Raw genomic sequence first — 24,356 nt, 5'->3', positions numbered from 1 at the left:
CACAGATGTGTGGCATAACGTGTCCAAATAGGTTAATCAAAAATTATTTCATTTTGCTCATACTATTCAATTCTGACCTCACCTCATGAAGGACTCAGCGAGGCCATTTCGTGACTTGATTGGCATCTTGCAAGCTGTGAGATTGTAGCTTCATATAGAAGACAAAGATTACTAGGACATGACTCTGCTAGTTGGGTTGACAGGGCTATCTGGGATCTGTCTCATGTCAAGGTCGTATTGGGCAACCTTACATGAGAATCGGATGACCAATGTGCAGTGGAAGGGATATTGACGTGCTTTAAGCTAAGTATTACCATGTCTCTCAAGTCCCTGCAAAGCTCCTGTGTTTTCAACCAACAAGCAGATGTGTCACGACCCCCTGTAAAGGTATTAGATTAGACTTACAATGTGGAAACAGGCCCTTCGGCCCAACAAGTCCACACCGACCCGCCGAAGCTCAACCCACCCATACCCCTACATCTACCCCTTACCTAACACTACAGGCAATTTAGAATGGCCAGTTCACCTGACCTGCACATATTTGGACTGTGGGAGAAAACCGGAGCACCCTGAGGAAACCCATGCAGACACGGGGAGAACGTGCAAACTCCACACAGTCAGTCGCCTGAGGCAGGAATTGAACCCGGGTCTCTGGCGCTGTGAGGCAGCAGTGCTAACCACTGTGCCACTGTGCCGTCCGTATTCCTCCAGCTCAATGGGCAAGTTTGCAGGAGTGAAATATGACCTAACCAAGGTGGTGTACTTTCTTTCATTGTTTTCACAATTCTGCTAAAAATTGAGGAAGTGAGGCAAAGGTCAATCTAGCAGCTTTTGTTGTGTTCTTACTAATACAAAAAAAGAACTCCAGCAGAGATTACTCCAACAGAAGCAGCAGCCATCAACAGCGGCCACATAGCTTCCATAAGGAAAAGTAACAGAACATGAGTAATCTGGGAGGTGAAGAGTTTTTTTGTGGAATGGAACCTGCAGACTGAGATGAAACATCTACAAATGACTGAGTGCCACTCCAGAAGACGACTCAGGACATCATGAGTCATCATGCCATATCTATGCCAGTTGCTGGATGAAGACTTGTTGTCATAAGGACTGGGTGGTAATACCATCCTGGTAGCTCTGAGTGTATTGCTGCCCACAATCTCTTTGCCTGTGGATTGTTTCAGGGAATGACTGAGGATGCCTGAAGCATTTCATAGTTGTCAATTCAGAAGTGCATCTGAGATGTCATTAAAGCACGATGTGCAAAACATTACGTATTCAACTCACTTTCCCTGAACAATGCCAGTGAAGCAACAATTGTGTTAGGATTTTCAATCATTACTGGTTCGCTACAGATGGAGGATGTAATCAATTGTATCCACATAGCGTTCGGGAGCATCTGATCTTGAATCAACAGTCTTTGTGAATGGAAAAGGATTCCAATTACTCAGTGTTCAAATTCTTTGTGACAAAAAAAAGCTAGAAAGTGCAGTTCTGCACTGGATATCCAGGGAAGATGCCACACTTAAGGATATGAGTCATGAATGGATTACTTGCATGTTAATTTACCATCTTTGCAGATCCAAATGAAAGAACCAGATTAACACTTCACAGTCCATACTATTGGAAGCATTATCAGTGAGGATGCTCAGGCATTACAAGAGTACAGACAGGGCTCATCACAGATATGCAGGGACAGTGAGAATGAAAGGAATATAATAAGTAGTCACGGGATGTGGGACTACTTGGTAGCATTCACCCTGATGTGACTCATGTGTCTTTGGTGCAAGGACCATTCTAATACAAGCATCTAAGTGGACTGAAAGTGCTCACTATAACACAGCTGCTTTAGTGCTACCAGGGAAATGTTTTCATATACATTTTAGTTCTTTCAGAGATGGGGATATCAGAGCCACATTTATAAGGACAAATCGACATTTTAATGTTGAGCTAAATCAAAGACACAAATAAAATTCAATCCTCGAGGAATGTAGCATGTAGCAAGTACAGGACTCAAACCAACTGGGATTATAAAATAACAGCAACAAGAAAACTTTTAACCCAGTTCTATCATCCTGGAAACAGGTGGCCATGAGGTTCTATCTAGCCACTCTGACTGCAAACTACTGACATATTTTCATCTTGTTGACTGTTATTGTGGCCCACCTCAAGATCCTCATCCTCATCTTCCTTTTCAGAGGTTTCCTCTTAGTCCTTTGCTACAATATCCACCCTTTGGTAAACAGCACAGCATAGCACTATGATGTGGGACACTGTGTGAGAATATACTGCATTACACCACCTAACCAGGCTAGGCATCAGAACCTTCTCTTCATGACAGCCATGGTCTGTTCTACAATGGCCCTGACTGAAATGTGAACCATCCCGTATTCTTCCTTGGTAATGTTCGAGGATTTTTAAAAGGTCTCACCAGCCAATGTGAAATGGCTATTTCCCTTACAGCTAAGAATCTGGGTGAAGAGATTTAAAAGAGGTTGCCTGGTTTCCGCTAGCATTGAGTGTCAGAGTCCTCTGGCATTTCTTCCTTCACTTGTCAGTGATGTGCTGAACTGAGCTTGTCCTTGTGTCTACTTTAACTACTATCTTGGCCTCTGAGATCATCCTCCTTCTCAAACGTGGTTCTGGTGGAGAGAGGCTCAGGCCAAGGCCTCTTTTGCGATGTCAAGTCCTGCATGCACTAGTGCTACAGAAGAGGAAGAACTAGCTGGTAAAGATATGTGTTAGCTTATGCAGAACAACGTGCTCATGCACATCTGAGAAGAGCAGTCCACAGTGCTGCCTCTTAAATTCTGGCCAGTTGGTGTGCCACCAACACCACAGAATTGATCATGGTCTTTCCCAGCCAGCTCAGTGGTGCTTTCCTCAAACAGAACTGAGGATCTGGATATGAGGCAAGTCCCCTGTCTTGGTCGTCTCTGCTCTGTTTTCCTAGTCCTTAGGTATGGATCAACTGCATTGACCTGTGCTGCAATATCAACCCAAGCTGCACGTGTCTGTTGAGATGACATATGTTGAGATGTTAAAATGTTGGTGGAGTCACCTGGGAAGAGGATTTCTCATCTCTCAGTGACCTTGTCCAGCAGCTTCTGGAAAGTTGTGTCAGTGAGTCTGGGAGCCAGCTTCAACTTCAGAGCATCTCTGGGACAACCACCACGTAGGAATATTTCCAGCTTGCATTGGCTGGCCTTTAAATGTGCCACTAGATTCATTGCCAGTGGTGAGAACTTCCATCTTACATATCACGTGAATCAACGAGTAACTTATACAAGCTCTCACTTGCAATGATAATGAGGGATGAAGCTTCTGATCAAGTGACATAATTCACACCGGAATTGGTGGATGTGACATCGTCCGTCATGCCTGATACCATACTCCAGCATCAAAATGGAAAATCACAGTCTAAGGGTGCTTTGAAGAAGTCAGATGTATCTTGACTTCAGGTATAACAGTAAAATACATTCATCTTAAGTGCTACAGAATGATTTTTGCAATTAAAATGTAGAGACAATTCACTGATGATTTGTCAAATTTCACTTTTTGAGGAATTGGTCTTTCAGTGATAAAAATGAAATATGTACAAAACAATGAACAGTATATGTTACTGATAAACTGGTTAAATAAAAAGATAACAATGCATGTTTTGAAGATAGAGTGCAAGTTCATGCATATGTCATTAGACTCACACATTCTACAATAACTATAACTCATATGATCCTACTAACACTATTGATAGTCTACAACTACAGATCAAATTGGCCCATTTTACAAACTGAAAGTTTGCAAAGCTTTCACACCAAGGTTTACGTGATCTCATTGTGACTCTGGTAAAAGTATTTCTGTCCTGGTTTAGTGGCTATTCCTCTAAGTCCGTTCATGGATAACTAAACAGTTTCAAAAAGCTGAATGCAGTTCAAGTTTCTGTGTCAAGCTTATTTTGCTACAGTGTTGTCCATTTTACTGGTTACAGGCTGGGGGGGGGGGGGGAAGAAGAATGTAATTTTACATGACATCATTGGATTGATTCTAACTGTGCATGACTGACAATTCCTTGTAAAGTTTGAGTCGTGGGGTATTCAAAATGCAGGATGTCCAGATAACTTCTTCCTGGGATATAAAATACTGCATCTGTACAAATCAGAAAAGATCTCGCAGTAACTTAAGAAGAAACTTGTCTGTTTAAAATTCCTAATAGGAAAACATTTCTTGGAAAAAGCAGTTAAGATTATTGTAGACTCACACATGGCAAGATATACAAACATTTCTTTTGTTTCCTGGAATGTTTCAAAGCTATTTCCAAAGTGTTAGCTTAAATTCTTTGGTAGTGATGGTTGCTTTTTCTTTTACTGTTCACATGAAGAATTAAGTTACAGACTACAGCAAATATGTAATTATACTGTACAATTGCCTTACTATAATTACTGAGAGATTTCCTTAATATATTAAGACTTGAAACAAGATCTATTGTGAAGTTCTGCCACTCACAAAGAATGGAGCAAGAGTTGATGGAGAGACAGGATAATTTCAGCAGTTAACTGAAATTAACAGACAAGTGCTAAATATTTCACAGGTATAGAATATTCTTCCCGTAAGATAAGGTTAGACCTTCTCAGGAATTGGGAAATTGGACTTAGCCATAAATTGGAAATTTAACACATTAGAACCTGCAAGTACCAATTTAAGAATAATGATTTTCATGCAAGTACGAAAACAGATTGTTAACAAGATGTCCAATCATGAGCACTTTATAACGGAGTTCAATTTTGTTGTCAGATATATGTATTATTATTTATGACCATAGCAACATCCAAAAACATACAGCACTATTTTCCACATGTATGCTGATGATGCCCAGCTCTATTTCATTACCACAATTCTTGACACCTCCATTGCTCTGAAAAACGTTCTAAGTTTCTGCTCAACATTAAGTACTGGCAGTGTGGAAATATCCTCCAAGTAAATATTGAGAATATGGAAACCATTGTTTTTGGGTCATATCACAAATTCCGCTGGTTAGCCATCAACCCCATTTCTCTCAATGGATAATGTCTAAAACTGAATCACACTATTTACAGCCTTTGTGGTGTATTCGATCCCAATATAATGTGCCAACTACAGTACACACTATTGCAAGAACTGCTTATTTCCACCTCCCTAATATTGTCCCCATTTAAGCTCATTAGCTGTTGAAACACTCATTTGTTTGACTAATCAAAGGCACTCTTGTAAATATGAAGACATTCAATACTGTGCTGCCCATGTGCTAGCCACCTGTTCATACTTCACACTGTCCTCAATGACCAACGATGGCTCCTGCTTAAGCAATACTTGAGTTACAAAATTCTCATTCTTGTTTTCTAATCTTTCCATTGTCTCTCTACCCATTCATTCCAAAATGAAAACCTACACCCCTGAGCTCCCATGTGTTCCTCCGAAGCAGGCCTTTAATTTACAATTTCAATCAACCCATCACTGGCAACAATATCTAAATTTGCTGATTCGGAGATGCCAGTGTTGGACTGGGGTGTACAAAGTTAAAAATCACACAACACCAGGTTATAGTCCAACAGGTTTAATTGGCAGCACACTAGCTTTCGGAGCCACGCTCCTTCATCAGGTGCTTAAAAGCTAGTGTGCTTCTAATTAAACCTGTTGGACTACAACCTGGTGTTGTGTGATTTTTAACTTAATTTGCTGAGACATTAATCTCTGGAATCTCCTTTTTGAACATCTCCGCCTCTCAATCTTCAAAACCTCTCTGTTTGAACAAGCATTTCATCATGTACCTTAATATCTCCTTCTTATGGCTTGATGTCACATATCGTTTTGATGTTCCTGTGAAGTGCCTTGGAACACTTTGCAATGCTAAATGTGCTACATAAAAACAAGTTGTTGCTATCGATGGTGGTGATTGTATCAATTCCTCTTCAAATAATTCGCCTTTAAACCTGTGACCCCGAAGGTCAGATGTACATGTCAACTGGTGAGTCATTGAGTTTTTCTAACTCAGTGTAGGCATTTCCTAATCAGCAAAGCTAGGAAGAGTTTGATCTGCATGCTTCGGGTAATAATTGGATAAATGAACCACGTCATCATGAAACTCTAGCTGATGTTTTATTTGCAATTACAATGCCTTTGCACTAAACCAAATAAGCTGACTAATTGCCCAAATATCCTGGCACAACAGTTATTTGGGAGAAAATGAGGACTGCAGACACTGGAGACCAGAGTCGAGAGTGTGGTGCAGGAATGATGGAGGGTTTATGCCAGCAACGTCGATTCTCCTGCTCCTCAAATGCTGCCTGACAGGCTGTGCTTTCCCAGCACCACACTCTTGACACCAGTTATTTGGTAAGGTCCATCAATCAATGTTTTTGAAGCAAATTATATTAGTTATTTTATATTTTGAAAAGTGCAATTATTTTGTTTTTGTATAGCTCTAGTTTTGCTTAATGCTTAACAAGTGATGTTAATTCAAGAACAGTGATCGAGCAAATTACATACTTTATACTGCAATTTTAGTGGCAGAAATGATTCTACTCATTTCACTAAACAATTCTGTCAACAGTTTGGAGTTCTCACTAAACACACATCCTATATGCCACTAGATCGTAATTAGTTATGCAGGGGTGTGACTCCAAATGAAGGTGTTGGCATTGTAGCACTCTGTGAAAATATTAACTATGAGTTAACTCCAATTTTCTCTTCTCTAATTAAATGCACATGGTACTAATGAGCTAACCTACTGTTCCTTGATAGCACTAATTAGCTGAGAGGAGAGCACACACTCACACTGCAATTTAAACCTAAAAATAAGGTTGAAAATATGCTAATTGCTGATATAATTTAAAACAGAACAAGTTGAGGAATTGTCATAATAAGGGGAATGGACCACATTTCGGCAAGATAGTGAACATTTCTTTCTGTTCTTGTCTTGATGCAAAACAACACAAAGGAATGTTTTGATTGGTGTTTTGCAGGGTCACTAAAGTTCCTGTCTTTACAAGTAAACAGAAAAATGATTCAACTTGAGCATGCATCAAGAAATGCAGTATGTACCACTACCAATTCCATGTACAGCTCTATGTAACAACATAATCAGATTACTTATGATTTCCTCTTTTAAATAATACAAATGGAAATGTTTTCCACACTTAATGTAAATCGTTGTAAACATGCTTTTGTAGAACCTGCAAAGATAGTTTCCTAGTGTGGGCCCTGTATATGTAATTCGCCCAGCGTTCTTCCTCTTGATCCCAGGGTTAATTTTATTTTAACAATTGAAGGGACTGCTACGATCTGCAGTGATGAGTAAGCAAAGATTGTCTACCCCACTTTTAGAGGTCAAAACTCCAACAGCAGGTGTAATCATCAGTGGGCATTAGTCCAGACGTAGCAAGTCTGCTCTCAGCCTGGTAATGAATGTGTAGTAAATGGCAGAAGTTGTTTTTATTTATCATCTTATATATACTTATTAAGCATATTGTGCACCAAAGATATTTAGAGCTAGTCATTCATGTTATCATTGCTTGACAACAAAATGTTGTTTTATCATTCAATTGTAGCATGCAAATGTTAAATCATTTAGCAAGCACCCTTTCTCTACCTCAAGTACTGCATGGTAGTAACTTAAACAAATGGAGTCTTAAAAATCATGCTATATATCATAATCTATTTGAAGAAATCATATGCAGGGCCAATTGTATGAATCCTATTTTACCATTTGTGTGCACGCACTGGAAGATAATATTCACTTTTTAAAAAGTACTCAAGTTTCTGAAGATTTTCAATTATTGCTGTTACAATAGATCAGTAATAGCCTGCTGACCTGTAATGTTCGCTGTTTGTCGTTTCCCTTTGGAGATTTCAGACCACTGGTTTGCTGCTGAAGAAGAAGCTGTCTTGCTGCTTGTAGTGCCTGCAAGCCAAAAAAACATTATTATTCATAAAGTTTGTTTCCTTAAGCTGTGATCTCAATTTTCTGAATAATGTCACAGTAATTTTGGATGAACATAAGATGAAACTACTTTGTGTTTCAATCCACCTTTTTCTACAACAGCCAGTACTTTTCCCTTCAATGTTTATTTTCACATGATACAGTCATCAGTTATTACTACATCAGTTAGTTTCCCTATGCTTTTAGAACACATTCAAATATTTCTTGATACAAGTTTCTTTTTTAAACCTGCAGCTGACCAGGAAACTGCAACATATGCAGTCAAGAGTTTCTGCAGAACACTACAGGAAGAGCAAATCTTATAGTACATTACAAACTGATGTAAACTGCATCAATAGACTTATTTCCGCTAGGGATTCATCCACTGTGTGTGTGTGTTCAACAGAAATGACCCCCTCCCCCTCTTATTACCATAGATTTGCATATTCATAATATCATTTTGGTGCAGAAGCGCAAGACTTCAAATGTTACTGGAAGCTGTAATTAAAATTGACAAATCAACATCAGATATCTTGGAAGTGGATTAACGCGGATCCTGTACTGTAGATTGCAGGCAGGGAAAATGCTTACAATATGAAAAACTAGGGTTCTCATTTTAATGATGAAAAAGAAGGGATGTTGCAACAAATTAAAACACAGTTGATTATTTTACTGGAGCTTGTCATCAACGATTACGTATATGTTTTCAGATAAAATGGAATTTTATATCCTTTTATGCCACATGCACTTTTAAATACAAGTATTCTGAGAGATAAGTATAAGTAGAATGATCACACTAAAGCACAAGGATTTAATTTTCCTGGCTGTATCCAGGTGTGCAAAAAATACAGCTGGAAATTATATATTTATTTGATGCTGTTGGCAGTACTATACAAATGTTAGCAAAAACATTTGGCCACAAACACAAAAAGATGCCAGCACTCAAAGGTATAAATTGTTGCGATACCACCAAATGATTATGCAAAAAAAAGTGAAAGTTTAATGTTAAGTTGGTCGCTTTAATAAGAATCAACCTACTGATAATATAAGCAACGAACAGGTACTACCCATCAAAAACTCCTTGTAACAGACTCCAGAAAAATGTCTTGGTCGGTAGAGATCCATGGAGTCATCAAAAACAAAATCGTTAGCACATGATGTGTGATAAAAAATTTAGGTGCACAGAGCAAAGATTCACTTGATCAATCTGCTTTCAAAAAAACATCCGATTCACCTCTGATGGGGTAAAGCACATTTTTGATTAGAATCAAGGGGTTGGTTTTCTAGTACTTTCTAGTATCCATGACAACAGTTGCTTTGACAGGATGTGCATATGGCATTACACTGCCAGCTGGTGTGAACAATGTTTGAACTACTGCATTGAGATGCTGAGCAAACAAAAAAGTTGCCACGTCTTAACCCTCAGGGAAGCCAGTCATCCCCTGATCAATTATGAAAAGACAGAGAGGGCTGCTACAGTCTGGCTCCAAGCAAGTTTTTTGAGAAGGCAGGCAGACGCACAAAACCAAAGTAAACAAACTGAGTGCAGCAGCACCATCTCCTAACAACATTGATTTGTCTAGCCATAGAAAGCTCTGGTAACAATTTGCTAAGCATATTCCTAACATTTGGAGACTTTTGCAAAACAATCACTTTACTGTTGCATCACTTTTTTTTCAAACAGCACATTCTGGGGAAAGTTCAATTTCATACAGATCATATTCAGTAATATTTAGTATATTTTGTTACATCATTCAATTTGATAGTCCTTCTCAGTAGTATTTTTTAAAGTTAAAAGGATGAGAATTGGAAGGTGGCCACACTTTGAGACGTTCCATACATCATATGTGTGACTGCATGCATATTTCACAACGAAGAACAATATGATTTAAGATGATTAAGTTTTATGGAATAAGGTAAACCATTGTGACTATTTCACATTATGCCATTTTATGTATTTTAGATAATATGAAACATTTACTTTAGCTCTATGATACAACACTTAGTGCGGCCTTTTAAAAATTTAAGGCTTAAAGTACCATTGAATAAAGGTACAATTGTAAGCCTTGCAAGAAAAAGCATTGGAAATCTCTGCAATTTAATAGTGACTGAAATGACGAAGTTAAGGTTCTAACTATGGATTACACCTAAAATATTAGTCAGATGTTCCTCTTTGCAGATAATAACAAACTTGCAAGTTGTTTCTTTTTTTTAATGTTTGAGTTTTCCAGGTTCATTTAGATTTTTTTAAACAATTCAATCAGTAGAATACGGTTGAAAGCTGGGGTGAATTTTATATTTCAGTATTTCATTTTCTTTCGATATCTAACAATCTCCATAAAACTGAATGAAATTCCAACCAACAGAGACTGAAATATATTAATAACAAGTCACAGAAAGGAAACATAGTCACAGACTTATTTAGCGGCTCAATAATTCTCAGCTTACTGAATGCAGCAAAATCCAATATTTAGGCCTAAGACACCTGCTAATGTGTTTGCTCACGATGCCAACTTGAGATATGAACAAAGAGGTACCCAACTTTGAAATATAAACTGCGGTTCTGAATAAATTATTAGCTTTGGAAAATTGTCAGAAGCAGCAAATAGGAACACAAAATTGCATCCTCAACAAAGAACCTTTCTATTCTTCAAAGTTATTTAAGTAATATTCTGCGAACGTGAACGTTGATATTACTACTGGCATCCTGAAAGTAACTGCATTGAGACAGACCATGTGTTTATAAATTTTATTGTGTACGATTACTTCACAGACTGTTTAAAATGATTCCAGCAGACAAAGTTTAAGTAGCTCCTACACGATTTTTAATTGCATGTTTGTTTAAAATTTGAATCTGATGTCCAGTTGAATGAATCAATTTTTTTTGATGCAGTGAAGTATAAGACTTCATTTTATTTACATTATATACAAACACGTGGTCACGCTAACTGTCAATACAACATTTAAAGAAGCATCAATCAAGTCCTTAGGTCTACTGCGATTTCTTTTGAAATCGATCTGAATCTACTCACACCCGCTACATACCAGGCAATGGGAAAATATTATTAAGCTAATTAAGAAGGTAGTTAATGTAAAAACACAAATATTTGAATACCATGCAATACCTAATGAGTGCATCATGAAGCAATATTAATTGCAATCAAGTGATACTTGGCAGTTACAGTTGTGATGCTTGAAAGTGCTTTGAAGTAAAATGAAATGTGTAAAATGAATACTTCTAATAACATCATTCAACCATGAGCCACAAGGACTATTTGTACACCTAATCTATCATTCATTTTAATCTTGCTTTATAATATGCAGTGTTAAATATTTAAGCACATTTTTTTGCAGATGTTACGTGACTTATGTGCATTTTCCAAAGCTGCAACTGAAAGTTCATCTTAAAGTAATTTCTGACAAGACATAGCTTACATTATTTGACATGTAAATGTTATTGTATTTTCATATTTTATTGGCAAGATGTGTTTTAAGTATTAACTACGAAATAAGAATTTAGTTGAGGTCTGACAAACTTTGTTTTCCTGTTGTGAAATATCTATTGCTAAACAACCTTCTTTATTTTCAATAAAGTTATTACTTACCACTTCTGCAGCATCACTTGGAAAAAAGTAAAGGAGTAATAAGTAAAATATTTTTTTTAATTATGAGAAAAAATGGTAAATACAATTTTCTGCAAGTAAGATGCCGCTTATGACTATAACTGAAAAATATGCCTGTTTAACCTATCAGCATGTCACATTTCAGACGTTAAAATGAAAAATGACATCTACACCCATTAATATCTTCAATGTATAAACAGCACAGTACGACACATTCTCGAGAGCTCAGCTGAAGGCTACGAAATCTCTCCCTCTCTCAAACATAAATAATGAGGCACTCAGAAGCATATTTGATGTTGATATTCATCTCTGAGAAAAACACTGCAGCCCAGGCTTCTTATGAAAACAGATGCAGCCCGAATGGATCTCCTGTAATTGGTTTCAGATAGCAAGGTCAGAAGAAATGCAATACAAGAAACTGTTATGAGGAACAGGGAGAAACACGAATGTTTACACAGGCACTCCCCAGTGCACACTGACAGGATAAGTACTCTTTCCAAATAGCCAGTCTGAAAGAAAATTTACCACAAGGCAAGCTGATGCTTACCACCTTTCATTTTGTTTGAATTCACTAATAATTTGACCAATAAAACTGGACTGCACAGCAAACAAATAAAAAAATGACTCGTTACTTGTTGTTACCCCAGAATATCAACAAATTCAATTACCTTAAGTCAGCACTCTTTTATAATGAGACAGATAAATTTGTGTGTATGTATCATCATTTCTTATATGAATGAGTTAAATGAGATAAATTAATATCAATGTCCCAGGAAGAAGAAGCCTGAACATTTGGAATTACACCTGGTAGTGTAAAGACAAATTAACAAACATGACTTCTTAAAATTTTCTACTCACTGATTAAGACCCTCAATCTTAATATCTAAATATGGAAGACTTTGATTTAATCTCTACTACAACTCAAGCTTCACAAAATTAATACTTCACAAAATGTACAGAATTAATTACTAATAATAAATTAGAAATTTGCAAATGTGCATGCAACATACGTGCAACCAGAACAAGATTTAATGATAACCAAAATAATCATATTTAAAATACTAAGTGGTCAAAACTGAGTGAAGGAGGATCAAGAAGCTCTATGGCATTTATTTCCTGTGTCACAAGTTTATGCAAATAGTCTATCATTTTATTCAAAAACATAGAAGCAGAATGCAACAGATACCCCTTGTTTTTGCTATGAGCATAAACATTAAGGGTTAACTAAAAAAGGAATGTCCAGAAGGACTGGCTACAGAAAGGGAACAACATTTATTTCTTTCAGAATATTTTTTCCAAACTAGAAATATTACAGAGCGTGATCTGGCATGGTAGTCAGACCTGTACCTGCCAGTGCTTTAAAATGAGAGGAACTTTGGGTCCCTATCTGCCTGTAGCAATATCTTTGCTACACTGATGTTCAACTGGCACATCTGCTGTAGCCATTCTAACTCTGTTGAGAGGCATGGCTTGTCAACATCAGTGTTATCTTTTAGTGGAGAAAGTGAAAACTCAGTTCTATCACGAGTTATATGTTTAGATCTAAATCCCTGAAGCTCTAAAACATTTGTGAAAACAATAACTTGCCACTGATAAGAGTTTGTACAAAGATATCTTTAGTAAGAAATTTGTTTTAAATTTCAGAAATGTTCCTTTTATTCCACATTCTTGTACAAACACTTGTATTATGACACAAACTGTCAAATGTGGGTTTCCACTATGTGCAGAATTTCCTTTCCTTACATGCAGTGCAGCACCTAGTCGCTTCAATCACTGGAAAGTGAACTTCACTCATAACATATTCCCCACATTGTAGAAAAACAATCACAATTTCACAAATCAAGAAAGAAGGAAGTCCAAAGTGTTACAGAAATACAAATCAGTATACACATTCACAGGTAATTGTAAATGCTGAAAACTAGGTTCACATTGCTCTTGCATCCTTCAGACTTATTCATGCTAACCTTTTAGAACTAGAGTAAGACATTGGTTTAATCATATCAAATTAAATCCTCATGCTGATACAGAATGTTGCTCTGATTTATTGCTTTTGTCAAATAAAGTCTGTCATGAAAAGTGTAGGGAAGGACTTGGCAAACTTATTCTGCGAGAGCAACTTCATCTCCAAGGTTTTGTTACTTCTGGACACATATTCAGAGATGAATAGAGAAAGATACATACAAACACTTTAAAGTATAGTTATTTTCAAAAGAGCCAAGTCAATTAATTTCCTTTGAAAATCTACACATGAATATATGTGAATTTAGTTTCATTGTACACTATCTTAATATTCTAAACTCATTTACTTTTTTATAGGTTAAATCTTTATCGAGAATAAACAAATCAACATGCTTCTAGAAGAGACTAAGCTCCCAAAATTCTTATTATTTGAAATGACTGTTCGAGAGATAGAAAAATACCATTTTGAAAAGATTGTTAGGGCAACAAGTTGTAGGCAAACATTCCATTTTCAAAACAGTCAAGTGATATATATTTCAATAGGACAAAACTTGAGCATTGCAAACAAAAGACACATTTCTCTCCATGTCATTTTATTGCATCTTTTTGTCTCTCACCCATCTGCACAATTTGCAAGAATACTGGTTCAAGGGGATAGCAACCATTGTTCTGAATGATAAAGAAATGCTGATTGCAGGAACATGCACTTTGATTTGAGATGTTGCCATGGCGAATGAACCAACTAATTATGACTGACAATTAACAGGTAGCCTTGGTTTAAATTTTAAACTAGGCAGGTTGACTGTAAATGATCTGAAAAAGAATCAGCAGATAGCTGTCACCTATTTTGTTAGGTTAAAATAGAGAGCAGCACAGTGGCTTGCATGCTACCTCACAGGCCAGGGACCTGGGTGTGATTCCACCAGTCTGTGACTATGTGGGGTTTACACATTCTCCCTGTGTCTGCCTGGGTTTCCTCTGGGTGCTCCAGTTTCTTCCTACAATTTAAGATTTGTGCAGATTAGCCATGTAGATTGGCCATGCTAAATTGCTCATAGTGTCCAGAAATGTGTAAGTTGGGTACACTTCATAAGTGTTTGGTTGGGATGCTCTTCAGAGGGCTGTGGTGGGTGAACAGCCTGCTTCTGCACTGTAGGGATTTGATGCGCATGTTCTTTCTGCCTACAAAGAGAGAGACAAAAATATATCTCTTTGTACTTCACCTTATCCATGATGGCCTCTGCACAACATAAACTGATCAAATAGACGCATGACTTGCTAAGACCACTCTTGATCACATTTTGCAGTTACATGGTGAAGGATTCCTTCACATTTCCAAAGACTGTAGAGATTTGCATATCAATAGCCAAACAGCGTCCACATGCACATTTGACATTATTAGCCTGCTCACTAAAGTACCATTCAAAGAAGCAATGGACATCTGGCCTGCAGCACTCTATCACACTGAACTAGGCTGCCACCAATCAGAAAGGTTTAAAAAGGACAGGAGGGGCAATGCTTTTACACAAGAGTGGTTAGTGTGTGGAATGAACTACCAGTGGAGGTGGATGTGGGCACAGTTACAATAATTCAAAGGTATTTGGATAAGTATATGAACAGGAAAGGTTTGGAGGGATATGGGTCAAACACAAGCAGGTGGGACTGGTTTAGTATAGAAACATGGTCAGCGTGGACTGGTTGAACCAAAGACTCTGTTTCAATCCTGTATGACTCATCGTGTGGATCAATAAGACACAGGAGTTAGCATTGACCAGAAACTAAACTGGACTTGAACTGAATATAAATACTGTACCTGGAAGATCAGATCAGATGTCAGAAATTCTGCAGCAAATAATTCACCTCATGACTCCCGAAAGCCTTGTCCATCATGTACAAGACACCAACCAAGACACAGTGTAATGAAACAATGTCCATTTTAGACCATAAGACCATAAGACATAGGAGTGGAAGTAAGGCCATTCGGCCCATCGAGTCCACTCCGCCATTCAATCATGGCTGATGCGCATTTCAGCTCCACTTGCCAGCACTCTCCCCGTAGCCATTCATTCCTCTAGACAACAAGAACCTATCAATCTCGGCCTTGAAGACATTTAGCGTCCCGGCTTCCACTGCACTCTGTGGCAATGAATTCCACAGGCCCACCACTCTCTGGCTGAAGAAATGTCTCCGCATTTCCGTTCTGAAATTACCCCCTCTAATTCTAAGGCTGTGTCCACGGGTCCTAGTCTCCTCGCCTAACAGAAACAATTTTCTAGCATCCACCTTTTCAAAGCCATGTATTATTTTGTACATCTCTATTAGATCTCCCCTTAATCTTCTAAACTCCAACGAATACAATCCCAGTATCCTCAGCCGTTCCTCATATGCTAGACCTGTCATTCCAGGGATCATCCGTGTGAATCTCCGCTGGACACGTTCCAGTGCCAGTATGTCCTTCCTGAGGTGTGGGGACCAAAACTGGACACAGTACTCCAAATGGGGCCTAACCAGAGCTTTATAAAGTCTTAGTAGTACATCTCTGCTTTTATATTCCAACCCTCTTGAGATAAGAGACAACATTGTATTCGCTTTCTTAATCACAGACTCAACCTGCATGTTTACCTTTAGAGAATCCTCAACTAGCACTCCCAGATCTCTTTGTGCTTTGGCTTTATTAAGTTTCTCACCATTTAGAAAGTAGTCCATGCTTTTATTCTTTTTGCCAAAGTGCAAGACCTCGCACTTGCTCACGTTAAATTCCATCAGCCATTTCCTGGACCACTCTCCCAACCTGTCTAGATCCTTCTGTAGCCTCCCCACTTCCTCAGTACTACCTGCCTGTCCACCTAACTTCGTATCATCTGCAAACTTCGCTAGAATGCCCGCGGTTCCCTCATCCAAATCATTAATATATAATGCGAACAGCTGTGGTCCCAGCACTGAACCCTGCGGGACACCGCTCGTCACCGGCTGCCATTCTGAAAAAGAACCTTTTATCCCAACTCTCTGCCTTCTGTTAGATAGCCAATCCTCAATCCATCCCAGCAGCTCACCTCGAACACCATGGGCCCTCACCTTGCTCAGCAGCCTCCCGTGTGGCACCTTATCAAAGGCCTTTTGAAAGTCCAGATAGACCACATCCACTGGGTTTCCCTGGTCTAACCTACTTGTTACCTCTTCAAAAAATTCCAACAGGTTTGTCAGGCATGACCTCCCTTTACTAAATCCATGTTGACTTGTTCTAATCAGACTCTGCTCTTCCAAGAATTTAGAAACCTTTTCCTTAATGATGGATTCTAGAATTTTACCAACAACCGAGGTTAAGCTGATTGGCCTATAATTTTCCATCTTTTGCCTTGATCCTTTCTTGAACAAGGGGGTTACTACAGCCATCTTCCAATCATCCGGGACCTTTCCTGACTCCAGTGACTCTTGAAAGATCTCAACCAATGCCTCTGCTATTTCCTCAGCAACCTCTCTCAGAACTCTAGGGTGTATCCCATCGGGGCCAGGAGATTTATCAATTTTAAGACTTTTTAACTTTTCTAGCACTATCTCTTTCGTACTGGCAACCATACTCAACTCAGCTCCGTGACACCATTTAATTTTTGGGATATTACTCATGTCTTCCACTGTGAAAACTGACGCAAAGTACTTGTTAAGTTCTCCTGCTATTTCCTTATCTCCCATCACTAGGCTCCCTGCATCAGTTTGAAGTGGCCCAATGTCTACTTTTGCCTGTCGTTTATTTCTTATGTACTGAAAGAAACTTTTACTATTATTTCTAATATTACTGGCTAGCTTACCTTCATATTTGATCTTCTCATTTCTTATTACACTCTTTGTTATCCTCTGTTGACTTTTGTATCCTTCCCAATCTTCTGATTTCCCACTGTTCTTAGCCACTTTATAGGATCTCTCTTTTTCTTTAATACATTTCCTGACTTCCTTTGTCAGCCAAGGTTGTCTAATCCCTCCCCGGTTAATCTTTCTTTTCTTGGGAATGAACCTTTGTACAGTGTCCTCAATTATACCTATAAACTCCTGCCATTTTTGCTCTAGTGTCTTCCCGGTTAGCCTCTGCTTCCAGTCTATTTTAGTCAGTTCCTCTCTCATGCCCTCATAATTACCTTTTTTCCTGAATGAGTATAGCTCCAAACACACTCAAAAAGTTTGTCAGACCGGCTCACAGTGATTCACAGCTACAGACATTGATACACGGAACACTATTCTTTGCAGACAGAACAGTCAAAACTGGGAGACAGAGTAAAGTGCTCTGAGAAGGTAGGGCTGCATGTTGATTGACATATTGGGTGACCAATGGTAGAAATCTGAGGAAGGGGCAGTAGCAGGTAGAAGTCACTTGATGATATTTCCCAGTACATGTCCAGCTAGAGCTGGCAGTGCTATTTTGTAGATCATTTGTAAGACATTATGCCTGTTGTGGTGCAGTGGCAGTGTTCCTACCTCTGAAACAGGAGGGCCAGCTTCAAGTTCCAACTGCTCAGAGGTGAGTAATGATAGCTCCAATCAGTTCAATTAGGAAATATAAATCATCAGCAGTGGAATTACAGATGACAAAAAGGTAGCAACAACTCTGTGGGAGAGGTCAAAAGAGCTGGAGAAGTATACAGGTTCACTGTATGTAACACAATGCAATGTAATGGGGATTTACAAGAAGGGGGCATTTCACACATTTTCTCACCTCAGGTCTGGTTTATACCTGGTAAAAATGGAACATGTAAAAGCTGGACATTTTACTAGTTTTACAATTTTTTTCAGGCACTGGCACATTTAATTAAAAATCAGGACTGTCCCAGAAAAATCAGGGCGCCTGGTTATCCTCGCATGCCATGCAGTGAAATAAGCTAAATAGGTGAGCGACAGCACACATTGATTAAAAAAAGGCCAATTCATAGGTTGTCCAGAACAGTTTAAGAATGTCTCAAGGCATATTTGGAATTTACATATAATTAAATGAGCAAAATGTTACCTACAACAGCAAAACAACCAATACTTGAGAACAGGGCACACACTATGTTGGTGACAGATGTGCCAGTACTCATTTACCCAGTATCTGTGATAGGTCATACAAGAGCATAGATCTTTTTTTTGTGTGCTCACTTTCAGTCTGGGTATGCATTATAAAAATTAACATCCAACATTTTTATTGATCACAGAATGTTAAATTAGAACCTTCTTTCACATCCTATGAGTACTGGTGAATATTCTCACGTTGGCGAAATAAATAAAAATATGACTTACATTATTTATATAACACTTCGAGTGACTATCAAGTGTGTTATGTCCAATCAAGCACTTTTGAAGTGTAGTCACTGTTGTAATAAAGGAAACATAGCAGCCAACTCATGAACAGCAAGCTCCTGCAAAAATAAATGTGATACAGACCTGATAACCTGCTTCTGTGATGTTGATAGAGGCCAGGTCACCAAGGCAAAGTCCCCTGCTATTACAGTAATGTTCTACAATCAAGTCAAGTTACACTCAAACTTTTCCCATCTGGGACTCTTCTGTTCCTGGATCCGACATGCAGTAGCTCTCCCTGACACAACAGCTAACATCAACAGCTTATGCAACACTGGGTTAGAATGCTGCCAGCATTTAAATGTCATCATCCCACCTCAACTTTTGAATCACTCATATGCCTCCAAACTCCTGGCTGGATTGAGGGACCAAAGTAAGAGTGTGGTAGGAGTGAGGTGGTAGGAAAGTATTCAATTCCTATTTTAAATACATGCAAGTCCTGTTCTCCTCAGATATAGAGTTTTAAATTGGAGCTCAGTGTTGTGTTGATACCCCTTGTTGAAAATGATACTTCTCTCTGATGGGTAACGTGATTTGGTAATAAAGTTTATATTCTATATTGCTAGCTCACTAAACCACATTCTATTTTTATATTTTGTTCATGAACTAAAGATGTGCCAACCAACCAGAAATAGTACCATCGCTAACAAGAACATGCTAAACCATCAGTCCTTTATGTTGCTGTTTTTCATGATATCAGAGCTAAATGCAGTGATATATATTTCTACAGTTGCCTTAAAACATTAGAAGTGTAAAATGATTTCAGAATATGGAAAAGCTAACAGTTATTATAGGCTAGATGTAGACAGAAGATATCACTTAAAAAACAATCAAATATTGGGATGTGCCTGACATTTATTGTCCATTCCCACCAAGGTAATGCTGAACTGCCTGCTTGAGTATTTGTAGTCCATGTGGTGTAGGTACATCCAAAGTGCTGTTAGGAAGGATCCTCACCCAGTGACAGTGAAGGAATGACCCTTATGTTCAAATCAGGATGATGGGCAGGATATTTACAGTCCCTGAACAACATGGGCAATGGCAAGTCACTTGGGAAAAGCTTGTGAAGTCAGCAGAAATGAGATTATTAACATTGAGAAACAGTCTGATTTTTCAACCACATGTTGAATGATAAGGTGAGAATCTCACTAGTCAGCAGGAAGAGTTCAATGTGTGTACCTTATTATTAGTATCTAATCTCATCGCATTGATGTGCATTTCCTGTTTTCCCAAGTGCCAATTGGAAACTAGACAATACCAGACATGAAAGTCAGAGTGGGTATTGCTGAGTCCTGTTTTCCACTCCAGACCTTTATCTTTGACAACTGTCACCAACATCTCAGGGCATGTTCCATGGGAAGTGACTACCACACAATCACCATCCATGAAGGTTGGCATCACATATCAGTCTCTCTGCATCCCATGGCACATTCCCAAACTACTTACTGTCGAGTTCTCCACTTTGACATCCACTTCAGAACACAGCAGCACCTTTCATTGTAAAGCTGTTGCCAGGACACTATGCATGCAGGGACAAGCAACTATCTTATGGATTCCGCCAGGCTACATCTCGGAGCTCCTCACTTGCTTTCTAAGCACTCATTCACTTTGCACTTAATTGGATGTTTATAGCATCTCCGCTTTGCTCATTCAAAACTTAAAGGTTCCCTGTATTTCTGTTATGAGTTGTTACTTAGTGCAATACAAAGGCAAGCAGCTTGTCATGATTGTCAGCATTGATCAGTGAAAATAGTGGACATGTTGCTGCATTATATCAATCTCACACCTGTACCATGTGCCAGCATTTTACACAGCAAAACCTCTGCCTGTGCTTCAACCAAGTGGCCATGTCCCAAACTCTGAGAAGAGTAGTCCTCAGTCAATACTAAATGGACAACTGGCACATTAAGCCAAGGGCAGCAGTTGACCTCAGTGCGGGGGCTTGGACATGGTCAGATAATCACTTGGTGCAGTCAGGGTGAGGGGTTCTATATCACTGCAGTCTGGAGAGTCAGCCACAATCAGTTCTGCAGGGACTCCTGGGAGGTCAGTCGGGGTACTGCATAAGGATCAATCAGGGTCCCAGTCACTCAGCAGTTGCAGATTTCTGTCCAAGTTTTTTGATTAGATTAGATTAGATTAGATTAGATTACTTACAGTGTGGAAACAGGCCCTTCGGCCCAACAAGTCCACACCGCCCCGCCGAAGCGCAACCCACCCATACCCCTACATCTACCCCTTACCTAACACTACGGACAATTTAGCATGACCAATTCACCTGCCCTGCACATCTTTGGACTGTGGGAGGAAACCGGAGCACCTGGAGGAAACCCACGCAGACACGGGGAGAACGTGCAAACTCCACACAGACAGTCGCCTGAGGCGGGAATTGAACCCGGGTCTCTGGCGCTGTGAGGCAGCAGTGCTAACCACTGTGCCACCGTGCCGCCCATAATCAGAGTTGATCAGAGGATGGGTCGTACTCAGTCCTGGGGGTCAGCTCAATGAACATTGATGGGGGCCACTGCTATGTTGACAAAATCTATTGTAGGGATTGATAAAGTCAATACAGGGTTGAAGGCAGTGTTCTGGAATGCAGAGGGGATCATAACTTGCGAAAGACAGCAACTCAACATTTAAGGGGGTGTGGTGGTAGATACTGCACTCAAGGACAGGGGTTACTGCAAGGGGTGAGGGTGGGCTCATTGATGATCACAACCACCCTGCTTTAAATGGTTGGATAATGCAATGCAATGGTTGGCAGTGACTTAGCCGTCGGACTGGGCTCAGGAAACAATGTTGGAAGATGAAGTCATAAACGAAAGAGGTGTGTGGGAATGTATGCAAGGTCAGCACTAATGGGGCCAACCGGAATTGCAATGAAGAAAGGAACGTAGACATTCAGGCTTTTTCTTCATTACCCAGCTGAGCCTATGACCTGCATTGACTTCGATAATCATGCAACTTGTAACTGTAAATGACTGAGACCAGACACAAAGTGGGTGAAGTGTGCTTTACTTGAGGCCCTTAAGGGCAATTGCATTCATCAGACATTTACATAGTACATGCTGAAGTCATCTTGTGCTGAAAACTTTGAAAAATATAAGGATAGATAAGTCACCTGGGCCAGACAGGCTATACCCAAGGTTTTTACAGGAAGCGAGGGAAGAGATTACTGTCCTTTGGCTGCTACGAGAGGGCATAATTTTAAGTTGCTTGGAGGAAGGTTTGGGGAGATATTAGAGGTCGGTTCTTTACACAGAGTGTGGTTGGTGCATGGAATGCACTGCCAGCAGTGGAGGTAGAGTCAAGATACATTAGGGACATTTAAGCAAATCTTGGATTGGCACATGGAAGATAGTACAATGAAGGGTATCTAGGTAAGTTTGATCTTAGAGTTGGATAAAAGTTCGGCACAACATCGAGGACTGAAGGGTCTATACTGTGCTGTAGCGTTCTATGTTCTATCTGTAATCCCAGTACACTGTTTATAATTTCCAACAATGTGAGATACAAATCTTGAACACAAACATTCTTGGCCATGCTGTTGGCCATTATACGCTGATTATAGTTATCACTACAAAGCATCAATCTCAGGCAGCTTTAAAAATGGCATTTGCAAAAAATCATTCAAGGGTCAGTAAGCTTCATAAGGACATGAAACTGATGATCTCTCACCTTGAACAGTTAGTATTTGATAACAAGCAATGCTGCCTATCTAGAGTGATGTTGGCGGTGCAAGGTTTCATTAATCCAACTGCACTTCAAATCTTCGACTAAACTTGCAGGCTTGTGCTGGATATATTAGAATAAGCTCCCTATGTCAAAGATCCATCTCGAGCTATTCCATTGGCCTTCCTTGTCCATTTACCTCATGTCCAACTGTATGGAGCATTGTATTAAGCTGTCATTTGTGTGTGCTCAAATGCTGACCGCTCACATTATTAAGAGCCTGTTTTGTTTGTGATATTCCTCACATGTGTTCATTGAAACTCTGATTAATATATTCAGCCACAGCAAGAGTTATTGTCACTGTGACTGTGGTGCTATGAAGATGGAGAGAAAATGAGGAAAAACAGATGTGTCAACAAGCACAAAACCAATGATATTCCTCACTGACGTTGTGGCATAGGCCCTTCATCAGGAATCCTGACAAAGGGCTTTTGCCCAAAATGTCGACTCTCCTGTTCCTCGGATGCTGCCTGACCTGCTGTGTTTTTCCAGCACCACACTCTTTGACGCATAGCAGTGGCATCCATTGTTGAACACAGGATAGCATGAGTGGGGTGCTATAGAGGTGTGGTGCATAACCAATAAGGTGAGCTGCAGAGAATAGCACGAGTAAACGCATTAGGGCTAACACTCGGTGACGAGCGGTGTCCCGCAGGGTTCGGTGCTGGGGCCACAGCTGTTCGCATTATATATTAATGATTTGGATGAGGGAACCGGGGGCATTCTAGCGAAGTTTGCCGATGATACAAAGTTAGGTAGACAGGCAGGTAGTACTGAGGAAGTGGGGAGGCTACAGAAGGATCTAGACAGGTTGGGAGAGTGGTCCAGGAAATGGCTGATGGAATTTAACGTGAGCAAGTGCGAGGTCTTGCACTTTGGCAAAAAGAATATAGGAATGGACTACTTTCTAAATGGTGAGAAACTTAATAAAGCCAAAGCACAAAGGGATCTGGGAGTGCTAGTCGAGGATTCTCTAAAGGTAAACATGCAGGTTGAGTCTGTGATTAAGAAAGCGAATGCAATGTTGTCTCTTATCTCAAGAGGGTTGGAATATAAAAGCAGAGATGTACTACTAAGACTTTATAAAGCTCTGGTTAGGCCCCATTTGGAGTACTGTGTCCAGTTTTGGTCCCCACACCTCAGGAAGGACATACTGGCACTGGAACGTGTCCAGCGGAGATTCACACGGATGATCCCTGGAATGACAGGTCTAGCATATGAGGAACGGCTGAGGATACTGGGATTGTATTCGTTGGAGTTTAGAAGATTAAGGGGAGATCTAATAGAGACGTACAAAATAATACATGGCTTTGAAAAGGTGGATGCTAGAAAATTGTTTCTGTTAGGCGAGGAGACTAGGACCCGTGGACACAGCCTTAGAATTAGAGGGGGTCATTTCAGAACGGAAATGCGGAGACATTTCTTCAGCCAGAGAGTGGTGGGCCTGTGGAATTCATTGCCACGGAGTGCAGTGGGAGCCGGGACGCTAAATGTCTTCAAGGCCGAGATTGATAGGTTCTTGTTGTCTAGAGGAATTAAGGGCTACGGGGAGAACGCTGGCAAGTGGAGCTGAAATGCGCATCAGCCATGATTGAATGGCGGAGTGGACTCGATGGGCCGAATGGCCTTACTTCCACTCCTATGTCTTATGGTCTTATGGTCTTAACAGAAACAAATCCTCCAGAAATTGAGACAAATCTGATTTCTGCTAAAATTCAGCCCTTCATGGGAAACAGAGGAGCATTTGCAAGTGATTATATTCCCAT

General features: G+C 39.6%; 1 protein-coding gene across 16 annotated transcripts in view; it reads right to left on the bottom strand.

The window, feature by feature from the left end:
• foxp2 (forkhead box P2) overlaps window positions 1–24,356 on the bottom strand; it is an 808,606-nt gene that overhangs the window by 172,534 nt on the left and 611,716 nt on the right. For 15 of the 16 annotated variants that reach the window (XM_072551474.1, XM_072551463.1, XM_072551467.1 and 12 more), the window contains one exon: window positions 7,844–7,933. In XM_072551474.1, coding sequence (XP_072407575.1) covers window positions 7,844–7,933 — 90 coding nt within the window. Of the gene's footprint in view, window positions 1–7,843; window positions 7,934–8,059; window positions 8,166–24,356 lie in introns of those variants that run through there. The other variant, XM_072551476.1, reaches the window with a different exon arrangement.

The sequence above is a fragment of the Chiloscyllium punctatum genome, chromosome 32 (assembly GCF_047496795.1).
Source record: "Chiloscyllium punctatum isolate Juve2018m chromosome 32, sChiPun1.3, whole genome shotgun sequence".
Lineage (NCBI taxonomy): Eukaryota > Metazoa > Chordata > Chondrichthyes > Orectolobiformes > Hemiscylliidae > Chiloscyllium > Chiloscyllium punctatum.
Note: the sequence above shows the minus strand (reverse complement) of the source record. Positions and strands in the feature narration are given on the sequence as shown.